At 38.6% G+C, this 14030-nt stretch overlaps 1 protein-coding gene across 1 annotated transcript; it reads right to left on the reverse strand.

Moving 5' to 3' along the window:
- Nucleotides 1-3682: 3682 nt before the first annotated feature.
- On the reverse strand, nucleotides 3683-13803 carry LOC136531093 (alpha-copaene synthase-like). Its single transcript, XM_066523817.1, has 7 exons — nucleotides 13554-13803; nucleotides 8675-8933; nucleotides 8221-8593; nucleotides 7733-7951; nucleotides 7392-7527; nucleotides 5614-5865; nucleotides 3683-4444 (listed from the first exon to the last, which is right to left on the reverse strand). Exons 1-7 carry the CDS (start codon nucleotides 13611-13613, stop codon nucleotides 4151-4153), a joined length of 1593 nt encoding a protein of 530 aa, XP_066379914.1. The 5' UTR covers nucleotides 13614-13803; the 3' UTR covers nucleotides 3683-4150.
- Between the last annotated feature and the right edge of the window lie 227 nt (nucleotides 13804-14030).

A 14030-nucleotide genomic window follows, 5' to 3' on the forward strand; every position in this document is an offset into this window, starting at 1 on the left:
ACAGGATCATCTAGCCATAGATCTAGCATCTATATTGATATTTAGGATAAACAGCAAGTCCTAGAACATGAACTAATACGAGATTTAAAGATAGGGTGAGAAAGAGAGAGGGGTTGCGGAGGTGCAAACCATCGGCCGTCTTCGTAGAAGATGAGCTGGCCATGGAGTCGCTTTTTGGTGGCGCGGTGAAGCCCGGCGGTGGCGACGTTGTCACGGTGGCGGCGGTGGCCGGTGGCGGAGCTTCCCGTCGCTGGCAACGTCTCCTCTCTAGATCGGCTATGGTTTAGGGACTATAGGTGGGGTGTCGGTGGCTCAAGTGAACCTCGTGCCTTGTGCCACAGCCCTCACCTCCCTTTTTTATGGCTCTGTGCGACGGTGCCCACCAACCATGGAGCGGTTAGGCGTCCCCGATCAGGGCACGGATCCAAGGGCCCAATTGGCCGTTGGGCTAATTGGAAGAGATCAATCTAACATTCTCCCCCTTAATCTCACCTTATGACTTAAACTTAACTTACTTACTTTATCTTTTTCCCATTCCATCACAGATCAGTGCATAGAGTGTGTCTCATCATCATGGTTAGTTGCCATTAGATTAAACAGCTACAATGCACCTCTCTGTTTTGAAACAGATTCTTAACTAGGCCCTTATTGTCGAGGAATCATATGCTTTCCCTTAAACCCATGCCGGCTAAGTGTTCTCTGAATACGCTGGGTGGTAAGCCTTTTGTAAGCGGATCTGCGAACATCTTTTTTGTTCTTATATGCTCAAGACTAATTATATGATCCCGGACTTTGCCTTTCACAATATAATATTTTATGTCAATGTGTTTGGCAGCACCACTTGACTTATTGTTGTGAGCATAACATACTGCTGGATTATTATCGCAGTATAACTTGAGTGGTTTATGTATGTCGTTTACCACTTTCAACCCGAGTATGAATTTCTTCATCCAATTCACTTGCTTTGTGGCCTCATAACATGCTACAAACTTGGCATACATTGTGGACGATGTAGTGACAATTTGCTTTGAGTTTTTCCACGATATAGCTTCTCCTGCGAGAGTGAATATGTATCCTGACATGGATTTTTTGTATCTCTCGCATAATCAGAATATGTATACCCCTCTATGTGTAGGAAATCAGATCTTCTATACGTTAGCATAAGACCCTTTGTACCTTGCAAGTAATGCAAAATTTTCTTTACTAATTTTCAGTGTTCTATTCCGGATTAATCTGAAATCTGCCAAGTAACCCAGTAACCAAAGCTAAGTCAGGGCTAGTACACACTTTAGCATATTATAAACTTCCGACAGCTGAACTATATGGATCCGCTTTCATTTGATCAATCTCATATTGGTTCCTGGGACATTGAAATTCCTCATATCTGTCGCCCTTGACTATAGGAGCAGGTGAAGACTTACAATTTTACATACTGTATTTCTTTAGAACTTTTTCTAAGTATGCCTTTTGTGATAATCCTAAAACCCTATTTTCTCTATCTCGGTGAATCTCTATTCCTAGAACAAACGAAGCTTCACCGAGATCCTTTATATCAAACTTCAAGAACAAGAACTTCTTTGTTTCTAGTAGTAGATTAACATCACTGCTAGCGAGCAAAATGTCATCCACATATAGGACTAGGAAAATAAATTTTTCATTCTTGAACTTTGCATAAACGCAATTGTCCTCTATATTTTCTTGAAACCCAAAATTTCTTATTGTACTATCAAACTTCAAATATCACTGTCTTGAAGCTTGTTTTAATCCGTAAATAGATTTCTTTAGGCGGCATCCCATACGTTCTTTTTCTTCCACAACAAAACCTTTCAGTTGTGCCATGTAAACATTTTCCTCTAGATCCCCGTTTAGGAACGTCGTCTTTACATCTATCTGATATAATTCTAAATCATAATGTGCTACAAGCATCATTATGATTCTAAAAGAATCCTTACATGAGACTGGAGAAAATGTCTCACTATAATCTATACCTTCTCTTTGCGTGAAGCTTTTTGCCACAAGTCGCGCTTTGAATCTTTCTATGTTCCCTTTAGAGTCATGTTTGATTTTGTAGACCTATTTACAGTCTACTGTCTTGTCTCCTTTAGGAATTGTTTCTAAGTCCCAAACATCGTTGGTTTTCATTGATTTCATTTTATCTTTCATGGCTACAAGCCACTTGGATGAGTGAGCGCTTCTCATGGCTTCTTCAAATAAGGTGGGATCATCCTCCATTTGAAATTCCTCACATTTATAAACTTCATAGTCATCAGGAATGGTTGATCTCCTAACCCTTTGAGACTTTCTAGGGGCCTCGTTAGATGGCGCTTGTTTTATATGAGGCTGTTGTTGCTCTCCCTCACGTGTGACAACGGGCTCTAGGGGATCCTGAAGGACAGATTCCTCATGTTCATTCATGGTTTCTATAGGAGAACTAACAACAGGTACTGTTACTATAGTATCTTGCACTGTTGGTATAGCAACAATAGGTAGTGTGAAGAATGGCTCCTGAACCATAGGAGTGGACACGTATACCCGCTTCTCTTCAAAACTAATTTCTCGTGCTATCATGCTTCCCCTGATCATATCATCCTCCAAGAAGACAACATGTTTTATTTCTACAAATTTCGTTTGTCTATCAGGACAATAGAAGCGATAACCTTTTAATTTTTCTGGATAGCCAATGAAATGGAAAGTGACTATCTTGGAGTCTAGCTTCCCTATGTTTGGGTTAAAAACTTTTGCCTCAGCTGGATAACCCCACACACGTAAATAGTTAAGTGAGGGTTCATTTTCTGTCCATAACTCATACAGCATTTTGGGCACCGACTTGCTTGGCACTCGATTAAGAATATGAATGGCGGTTTTTAACACCTTCATCCATAAACTTATCAGTAGGGTAGAGTAACTTATCATACTTCTCACCATATCCATTAAGGTATGGTTGCGCCTTTCAGCTACTCTATTCTGCTGAGGCTCGTTCGGTGTAGAATACTGTGCAACTATGCTATTTTCCTGTAAGAATCTTGCAAAAGGTCCAGGAATTTGGCCATATGAGGTGTGTCGACCGTAGTACTCTCCCCCATGGTCGGATCTTACTACCTTAATCTTTAAGTTGTGCAGATTTTCTACTTTAGTCTTAAATATCTTAAATTTATCTAATGCTTTCGATCTTTTCTTAATTAGATAAATATAGTCAAAACGAGAATAATCATCTGCGAATGTTATAAATAAATCATAACCATCCACACTCTTCACAAAAAAGGACCATAGATGTCTGTGTGAACTATTTCTAAAATTCCTGCGCTTCGTTTGACATCTTTCTTTATTTTCTTAACGTACTTTCCTTTTATGTAATCTATGCACTGTTCTAAATCTGAAAATTCTAAAGGCGAAAGAATTGATTTCTTAATCAATCGCTCTATTCCCCCCCTCGAAATATGGCATAAACGATAGTGCCATAATTTCGAAGATACATCATGCACTCTCTTTCGCTTATTTGTTGCATTCATAGACGAGGAAACATTCTCATTCTCAGTGCCCACAGCATTCATATTCTCAGAAAGTGATAATAAATAAAGCTTGTCTTATCGGAAGGTAAGACCAACACACTTATTATTATACACGATCCGACATTTGCCATTACCAAATTGACAATCATAACCATCATCGTCAAGTCGTGAAACACTTATCAAGTTTCTACGCAAAGAGGGTACATAAAGAATATCTGAAAGCTGAAGTCTAAATCCATCATCTAATTCTAGAGAGAGATCTCCAATAGCTTCAACTCCATTTGCTACTTTAATTCTTCTTTCTCCTCTTTGTAGGGTTCTCCTCGTACGGAATCCATGTAATGAATTTGCAACGAACACAATAAATGGAGATATACATAAGAAGAAACACAACATAATATAGATTCCCATGCAACACAATGACTACATCCTCGCAAGTTTATCAAGGTTTTTTTATTACATACATCTCACACATAATATAGATGGCACGGTAAGCAATCCATAGAAATACTAAAAATATGTTCCTTTGATTTATGAAAACATATAGCGCATATGCATGAAGCCAGACCGAGAGATTATATTATCTGAAGCGTGCGTCACTCTCAAGAGACAAATTTTTTTTGCAGTCGTACTCCCTCTATCTAGTAGAGGGGAATATGTTTGACGAATAGGCTTTCCAACGTTTCCTTGAGTTCCTCGCTGTCTGTATAACGATCTATCTTGCCGTGGAAAATTACCATCATGCTCATTGCAAAGTTGGTGACTCGTTGCACAACCGGAAGTAGAGCATGATTCTCAATGAGTGCTTGATTTAGTGTTTTCCATGCATCCTCAACAAAGGACCCAATCTTGTCCAGGGCAACCTCGCTTGTGACATTTTGCTCCTTCATGTAGCACTCCACGGTGGTGGCTACATCCGTTTTGTTCTTTCCTCTCTGTGAAATTAAAAGCATGCATGAAGCTAATAATTAGTTAAAAATGTTGGCATTGATCTGAGGCTCCGTATGGGACTTGGCTCCATGTCCCACGTACTTGCCCTGATCTGATTGGTGGAGGCAACATACACTACCTAAGAAACATCTTGGCGCTTGATCTCAGCTACACGCCTACATCAGAAGATATATACCCAACAAAACTACTGATGAAGGACTAGGGCTAGCATGGATGTAGCTCTACAGATCAAGTCAGCCTCTCCAGCCTCCTGTGCCTACGTCTGGTACTATAGCGACAACCTACATCGACATGCCTGCTACATCAAGCAAGCATGTCGACGTTAGCAGCCTTAGGGGCGCATCTACACCTATCGGGTAAGAGCAGAACTCAGAGTTAGTTTGGGTAATTAGGTGTTCTTGTAATTCGGCTAGAAGATCCTAAGTGAAATGAATCTAACAGAAAATGCTATCAACCCTGATGATGAAATTAAATTAAACATAGCTAGACCTTGCCCCAAATTAAATTAAAGGAACTAGTCAGTGTGGGAGGGTGTGGGTGTATACAGTATACCCGATCATCTAAGTTTGAGTCATCTTGAACTTGAGTTTAAGAGGCCTATTTCTTATTTGCAATGCCAACTAATTCCTCTACAATGGTTAGTTTTTTTTTACTTTGGCCCACAATCAACTGTGAAATCAACTCTATATTTTTAGATGTCAGGCTCATGATTGTTTCAATACTGGAGTGTTGCCCTTTTCCAAGGAATCTATATGGGTCGCCAAAATTCTGGCCCTCTTCCCATTGGTGTTGATGTATTGTCATATAAGATGCTGTTTGGTTCGTTCACCAGTAACACAATTGTAAATGAAATTAGTTCAAATCGTCTCTCTTGCCGTAACGTCTGCAGGTTTAGTTTATTTACGTTTGCGTTATCAACCTAACAACCAAACAGCTCGTAAAACTACCTATATGATGTCTCAATAGAGGTATTCCTTTTTCATTTTTGAAAGAGACAAGCCCCATCAATCTGTCTTTCCATATTGTTTCAAGATACCTATCTAGCCTCTCGCCCAATTTTTAATTTTTAATTTTTAATATCCAATAGATTAAATTAAAGCCCTTCATTCCGCCTTTAAATATGAAGTAACTTTTAGTGTATTAAAATAAATACCTTAAAATCTGCCATGTCGTCCATGAAGCGTGTCACCTCTGCAGATGCTCTTATGACATCATTATTGCTGCCAATGACCCACTCGAATACCTCCTTGGTTGCTACATCACCCATGCCCACAAGCAGCCCAACACCTAGCAGTTGAATACCTGCCGATATAGTGGACACGTTCACATGATCATTGAAGCTTGGTATGTAACCCTGGTGGCACCATTCCACTTCTTGGAGATAACTTTTGGATATACGCTGGAACTGGATGTGCCAGAAAAAGGAAACAGTGTTAACATTTACGAGAAGAATCATACAGGTGTCATTGTCATTGTCATGATAACTTGAATCTCGACGAAAAATGAGCTACATACAGTTTCCACCTCTGAAAATAGCTCTATTCTAGATGCAATAAAGACTTCTACAGAATTCATTTTTACCAAGGGTATTTTCGCCCTAGTTTGACCCAAACCGTTGGTGATGGTTATCACTACCTGTTTGTGCCACCAACTAGCGGTGAAAATCTATCCATTTTCACCAACTGTTTGTACACAAACAGGTGGTGATAACCATGGGGCAACATAAAAACTAATAATATTTTTAAATAAGTTGGATGAAGATGAACCTTATATTAAAGGTGTAGATCTCAAGATCTATAGCTTTGTAGTTGAACTCGTTTTCATTTGAAATCATATACAGTCCCAAAATTCTGCTTGTACTTCTCATATTTTAAAATTCAATCTTTTCAAATTGTCCAAATAAACTCAGATGAAGAAATGACCATAACCAAAGTTGTAGCTAGATCCCGATGAGATCTACAACTTTATAGTTGAAACTTTTTTCACCTGAATTTGTTTAGGGCCCTCAAATGTTCGTTACCATATCAGCTGTAACTAGTTACAACTAGCCTGAAAGGAGAAATTTTGTTTCAAATGACCTTGGATGGAAAAATGGCCAGAAGCAAAATTGTATATCCTGATCATATATACAATTTTGTAGTTTACATTTTCATTTGAAACCATTTATGATCCCAATGTACTATTTGAAGTTTTCATATTTTGTGAAATATCCAAATGAACTCGGATGAATAAATAACCAAAGCCAAAGTTGTATGTCTTGATAAGATGTACAACTTTGTAGTTCATCACTTTTTCATTTAAAACCATTTGTGGTTCTAAAATAATGTTTCAAGTTCTCGCAATTTGAAATTCAAAATTTCAAACGATTTTGAATGAAAAAAGACTACAATTAAAGTTGTTCATCTCGACCTAATCTAAAACTTTTTAGTTGAAACTTTTTTTATTTGAATTCATCTAGGGTCTGAAATATCCATTTCAAAATACGGTAGAGTGAATACGAGGGGAATGTTTCTGCCCTTAAGTCACAAGCGACTTTGGGGTGGAGTGGTTAGTGGAGGTACGTGCAAGGTCTATGGTCGTGGGTTCGAGCACTCACCCACACGTGCGTGAAAAAATGTGACTTATGACTTGCGAACCAGTGGTGATGACCATGATTATCACCAACGACCTTCACAGCTTCACCGCCAAGGGCCAAAACCCGATGACGATGGTCGATGGGGTTTACGAATCGATGGTGATGAAGACTCTATAGTAGTGAAACTTTTCAAATTCACAACCTCATCAGTGCTACAGTGAACTGGCTAATTGCTGTGCACTTCCTTTCAAGATAGGTTTACGTAATAAGGTTTACAATCTCTGCAGTGCTATAAAAAGGAAGACAACGAGTAGAGTCATCAGCTAAAAGGGGATATGCTACTTTTCAGTACGTACCGCTTTCCTGGCGTAAGCATTGCGGTACTTCTCATGTGGTTCCAACTCATCCTCAAATACTGTGAAGTTCTTTATCACCTTGAGATAGAATTTCTTTATGTCCTCAGGCAGAAGAGAAATATCACTCTCATCCCATCTGCATTTATGCCAATCATTTAGGCTACCGGTGGTTATATGGTCTATTTTTTCTTTGATAAAATGATCCTCAACTCACACCAAACACCAACTTCTCTCTCTCTTTTTGCAAAAAAAAAAAAAAAAAAAAAACACACCATCTTATCCTTATGGGATGTTTACTTTTCTTTTAAGTGAAGGCTAAGGAAAAGAGATCTGAAAACTACCTTTCTATAGCCTCGCTGAGCTCCCGACACTCCTCCAAAGTAGCATGATCATCATAAGTGTCATCTAACAAAGATGTTAGCATGAGCAACTTGACGAGGATCATCCGTGCACGTGCGTACTCTTCCTCATAGTACACACAATAAGCCCAAAAGTAACACTCAACAATCCGATCCCTCCCGTATTCTAGTCCAATGTCTTCAGAAAGGTCCTTCCACCACCTGGTACAAATTAGGTAGGTATAGGTATCACTTATCAGTCTAGAAACGTTTGGATATAAATTACTCGGGAGGAATTATAGTAATCTCGTAAATTAGTACAATCATTACGGTAACTTAAAGTGGCCATAGAATAAGTTATGGGACACATCCACTGCAACTTTCAAACCTCAGTGATATCTTTGAATATTTGTGTTCATGCAAATAAATTGTGTGTGAAGGAGTCCAAGTTGTCACTTATCATATACATACGCAATGTCTAAAACACTTACTGAGTAATTGCCTTCAGTTCATTTTGGTGAAGATGCTGAAGGAGGTTAAAATCTAGCTTGGCAAGCTCCAATATGGCAGGGTTGCACTTTGGGTCGACACTGTATTCTGGGATATAAGATACTGCTTCTAGCCTGTTCAAGCTCCTTGGTAATGGTATTCTAAGGGAACGCCCAACTTGTTCTGCTAAAGGGGACTTGAGACCACTTTGTATCAATTCCAGATGTCGCCTTGCAAATAGGAGCGCTTCTTCAAGTACCTCCTCGTTATGATTTAAAAGGTTAGCTGCATTGTATAAACTTAACAAGCCCTTTGCGTCATTAGTTATGTCACTGGTAAAGCTCCCATCTTCTTGTTTGAACTTACCGAATTGATCTACAATGTAAATGTAAGATAACTTTTTTTGTAAGTACTTAAGTGTTCATGTAATATCACATAAGACTATTAAGAGATCACCTGCAGAAACCCGAAACCCGTGCTGCCTTAGCAGGCGAAAATGAAGGGAAACCTCATGAAGACTTGAACTATTGAATTCAGCTCCTTGAATGTTGTTTAAGGTTGTGTATATCTGTTCCTTAAAATGGCGATCTATTCCCAGATGTTGGATTACATCTACTAGGTTCATTTTCTCCACGTCATCCTTGCAAGCCTCAAAAAGACAAGTCACCTCCCCTTTCAATTCCATGACTCTCTCCGTCATCTTTTTGTCTGAAATCTGCCAATTGAGAGCAGAGGCAAGACAACAGCTCACATGTTATATAGATTTATCTGAAAATAGGTACATAGAAAAATAAATACCCCCCCCCCTGTTCTAATAGTATCAGAAAATTAAAGATAGAACGACTTACAATTTGGAACTGAGGGAGTATATAATAAAGTTCCAATGGCTACATATACCTTGTATAACTCATAACTCATCACACAAACTAAGGTTTTAGTTATGCTAGTACTGGAATAATAATGTTGCAAGGAAATGGGAAGGACATATACTAGTATATATGGTCCAATGGTCCATAACAAATCACTCTGAAATGTCAACGAGAAATTGACATCCATGCTATTTTTTAGAAGGTTCCACTGAGCAATGCGTTATAGAGGAGAGACAGTGGATCATTTGTAGCCAACATATGGCCTATGCTATATATATATATATATATATATATATATATATATATATATATATATATATATATATATATATATATATACACTTTGCGGTTTCGGTGATTAAAGTGACAACATCAACATGATCACTTGGACTAACATATTTGATTAGATGTGATTTCAGAGGCTTATTTATATTAGGTCCCATGGATGCAAGGGAACAAGCAAAGTTTGGGAAAAAAAATAAAAACAGAACAAAGAAAACAACACCGAGTGGTCATACGGTCTAGATTGTGTATAAAGCAGATAATTAATTGTGTTAGCACTAGAAATGAAGAATGAATGGGACAATTGTGTTAGCACTAGAAAATTAGGTCATTCTAGGGCTAAAAAAATTCAATGGACTAGACAATTTGGTCGTTAAAAATCATGTGCACTAGACAATCAATGAAGTCTGACTTTTCAAGATGTGCTGAAATTGATGCTCTTTTTAAGTTTTTCATAGCTTCAAATTGAACATAGATTTTAGAATCTTCTAGAGCATTTCATAATATTTCTTTAGAGTATAAGGTCATCAAAATTGGAGTTCAATGCAAGGAGTTATGGCCAAAATGTGCAATTATAGCCATGTTGAACGTAGGATGATCTAGTGAATATATGGTGGTCTGGTGCATGCAATTTTTCAGCATAGGACCATCCGATATATACAATAATGTATACTCCCTCGGTCCCTAAAAAAATGATGTTTTAGGTTTGTACTAGGTCAAAGTATTCAATGTTTGACCAAATATATAGAAAAAAACCATCAATATTTACAGCACCGAATAGGTAGACTATAAAAATATATTTCATGATAAATCTAATAATACTCATTTGGTATCATAAATATTAGTACTTGTTTGTATAAATTTGGTCAAACTTAAAATGGCTTAGTGGCTTATTATGTTGGATAATGACTGAGTTGGGAAATATATAGAAAAAGAACATCAAAGTTTTAGTGGCTTGTTATTATGTTTGATAATGACCAAGGTGGGAAATTTATATAGAGATAAATATATATATATATATGTTACATTTTAGCAATCATGAAAATATTTCCTTGACAACTCATATACTAATGATACTAACAAATTATTTAAAATTATCAATAGATATATTTATACATTTTAACTAAAACATTTGACATATCTGTAATGATAGTGTAACCATTATTGCACATATAGTTCTTTTATAAGAAAATTCAAACATCTTGAGAAGCAGAGAGGTTAGTGCAAAGTGCAGGTGACTATATCTTCGTGGCATTTGTGATTCATTGGAATACGTAGTTTTTATAAAGCTTAAATATTAATACACTATTGATGTTAGCATTGCTACCCATCCCAGATCTCTCTTCAAACTCTCTTACTGATCTTAGGCAATGTCGTGCAGGTTTTAAATGACTTTTTATTTCATCAAACTACTTGAGAGTGCAGTCTATGACCTAACACTACTAGAAATCCTTTCATCTATGACGTTTTGGGTATGACGATCCCAAATTTGGTCACTGAACAAGGTTCATCAATGACGAAATTTCGTTATTCGTCATGGATGACCGGTTTGGGCGTCAACCCCTTTGTTCAACTGTGACAAAGTAGAAGAAATCGTCATAGAAATGTTGTGAACTTCGTCATAGAAGTGAAGCTCAGTAGTTTCACCGTTGAGGTCCCACCTGTCAGCCGAAATTTTCGTCATAAAAGTGAAATTAAAAAAAATATGCGGTGCCTAGGAATCAAACCCAGGACCTGCACTTCCCAAGCAAGATGGCTTACCATCACACTACGAATTTAGACGTGTTATAGAGTGGGAACATTAATTTATTATCTGTTTGAATAATTCATATATTAAAAAAATGTGCAGTGCCTGGGAATCGAACCCAGCACCCTTCACTCAGAGTCAAGCTGCCTTACCATCAGAACACGACTTTGGTCATGCTCAGAGATGAATTTTTTTTCTTATTCGTTTATTGAATCAGTTCTATGACTCAAACCCAATCCAATCGTGCTGCCCCAGATCCAAACCCAACCCAAATCCGGCAGAGGGCGGGAGTAGGTTCTCCGCTGGCGGCGAGCCTCTACGACGGCCAGCTCCGGCAAACCGCTCTAGCAGCCTAGCTGGTACGGGATGCGCTGGCGGGCAACTGCTCTGGCGGTGTAGCGGGCTGCTCCGGCGGGCACCTGCTGCAGAGTAGGTTCTCCGCCGGCGGCATGCCTCTCGGGCATCTACGGCGAGCCTCTCCGGCGGATAGCTCCGGCGAACCGCTCTAGCAGTCTAGCTGGTACGGGATGCGCTGGCGGGCAGCTCCTCTGGCGGCGTAGCGGGCTGCTCCGGTGGGCACCTGCTGCAGCGTAGCTGCTTCGGTGTGCACCGGCGGCATGCTAGGGTGGCTACTTCAGCTACTTAGAGGTATTGTCCCCTCCCATTGCTTGCAATTTGTAGAGCAGTAGATGTTTAGACAAGGATTGGTAGAGCAGTTCATGGCTTTTGTTCAGCTACTTAGGCCTAATTTTTTTTTGCATTCAGAAGATGGACAGAACATGGATTCGTGCTACTTGGTTCAGCGATGAGTTCACTGCAGGTGTTGATCAGTTTATGTCTTTTGTTCGAGATAGATTCAGTCCGAATGATGCTATACGTTGCCCATGTCGCAATTGTCTGAATCAGTCTTCACGGAGTCTGAAAGATGTGCATGACCATGTTTATCTCCATGGATGGTCAGCTACATATACTCGGTGGGTACACCATGGAGAAGATTTTGATGTTGACATTGTGGAACTTAGAGAGGATGAAAATGTACACCATGGAGAAGATTTTGATGTTGCCTTTATTTTTCAGTAGCAATCAGTAAGAGTAATATTTGAGAATTTAGAATTTAGATTCATAATGACTTAAGATATGAGCCGCAGCAAGAGCCACCATAGTTTAACATAAGGTTTCGACTAAATGCATATTCAAGATACATAGAGGGAGTTTTAGATACTGATAAAAAACAAAAGATCGGTAATTGATAAGTTTATCACAACTAGATAGAGACTATAATGTATCTATTACATCTATAAAATGAACAAAGAGAAAAGCACACGATTTAAGATAAGTATAATTATGAGTTAGATGTATTAAACAATAACTAATGCTCATGTATTTTTAGATTCGAACCCGTGCGAGAGCACACGTTATGGACTAGTAGTTCAAAATTGGAATTCAGATACCGTATATAACAACATTATGTATTGTAGATTTCCCAACCAATTGTCTTAGGCATTGTGTTTTTAACTTAGGAATTTGTTCTTTTATCTCATGTAGGTGCCATCCAAAATTATTCTGAATCTCCTGGTTTCTTTTGAACTTGGCCTAAAGGCGGCTGTTTTTAAAGATATTTATTTCAAGTATTTCTTGCCACATCTGTAGAGTTAGTATATGAAACTAAGTCACTATCTTGCAAACACCCGAGAGATGCATATATTACCTGCTCTCATTTTAGTATTACACGGCTCCATGCCCTCCAAGCAGCTTGGCTTTTATACTTCTCGTATTAGATATACGTTTCCTGGCCTGATTTGTTGTGTCTATATCCATGTGAAACGCACGCGTAGATACATGTGCATGAACACTGTCACTTTCCTCTGAATCGCGATTCCCGTCTCTCTCCTCGTGGTCCATGGGGAGGATAGCTAGCTAAGACTTCAATCATGTCCCTCTTAATTCTTACAATTAATTGTATAGACAGTCGACTCATATTGCATGTTTCATTCAACATGTTGAATTCGTATATCACATATTTGTATATGCAGTAGTATTATTTTATAAAATATGGAGTGCCTAAAATTAAATTACCAATATTTATTTGATATAATATTTCAGTCAAAATGTATGAAGTTATTTAAGATACAACTTATGTAATTTATTATCATGTTGTACTAATAATTTATAAAAAAAATATTACAAGATGGTGGTGCGGTACGTGTGTTTGCTGGCGGTGTTGGGGAGGGGTTGTTATTATAATAGAGATGGTGGTATGTATAGTTGGTTTCAAAACCAGCAACGATGATTTCCGAAAAAGAAAAACCTAGCGATGATGATGTCAATTTGGAAACGAGACGATGGTCAACATTTATGTATATTGTGAATGGAATTATGCATAGAAAAAAAAAAGTGTAGTTGCAGTAAAAGAAAGATGATACAAGAAAGAACATGCCTGCAATGGTTCTGGGATATAACCGATAAAGAAATACCCCCACACAGTCTTGGGTGCCATGGGTATCCGTTGTTAGGCTTCTGCACAACTTGAGTCTTCAGTCCTTACGGCCGTGGTCTTCAGCACACCTATATAATTTTTGCCGAGCTCAGTAGCATGAGCTTGTAACCCAGGCGGGGTTGTGTGAGCATTAGTCATTAGAATGCATATATTTATAGGTGGTTGTGTGGCTATAAAGCACTACGGGCCAGTTTTGGGGTGAGGCAAAGTGTCACCCGCTTCTGGCCCCAAAAGGAAGGGGTTCCTTCCCATATACATATATAATATGTAATACTATACCACTTGATATATATGGTCTAAAAATCTAAGGACCTAAGAAAGTAGCAGTCCATCACCGAGATGTATCTGTCGCCAAATTGACCTTACATAAGCCACGCCGCGTGAAGCTAGTCGCGATGCCTTATCCGCGGTGGCAGC

This window comes from Miscanthus floridulus, chromosome 2 (genome assembly GCF_019320115.1).
Source record: "Miscanthus floridulus cultivar M001 chromosome 2, ASM1932011v1, whole genome shotgun sequence".
NCBI lineage: Eukaryota > Viridiplantae > Streptophyta > Magnoliopsida > Poales > Poaceae > Miscanthus > Miscanthus floridulus.

Bases quoted from the DNA above. Each gene is read 5' to 3' on its own strand.
- LOC136531093 (XM_066523817.1), bottom strand. From the start codon at position 13,613: ATGGCACCCAAGACTGTGTGGGGGTATTTCTTTATCGGTTATATCCCA. The intron at 8,934-13,553 runs GCATGTTCTTTC...CTCAATTGGCAG, and splicing joins ATATCCCAGAACCATTGCAG to ATTTCAGACAAAAAGATGAC. The intron at 7,528-7,732 runs GTAGTTTTCAGA...GCATAAATGCAG, and splicing joins CTCAGCGAGGCTATAGAAAG to ATGGGATGAGAGTGATATTT.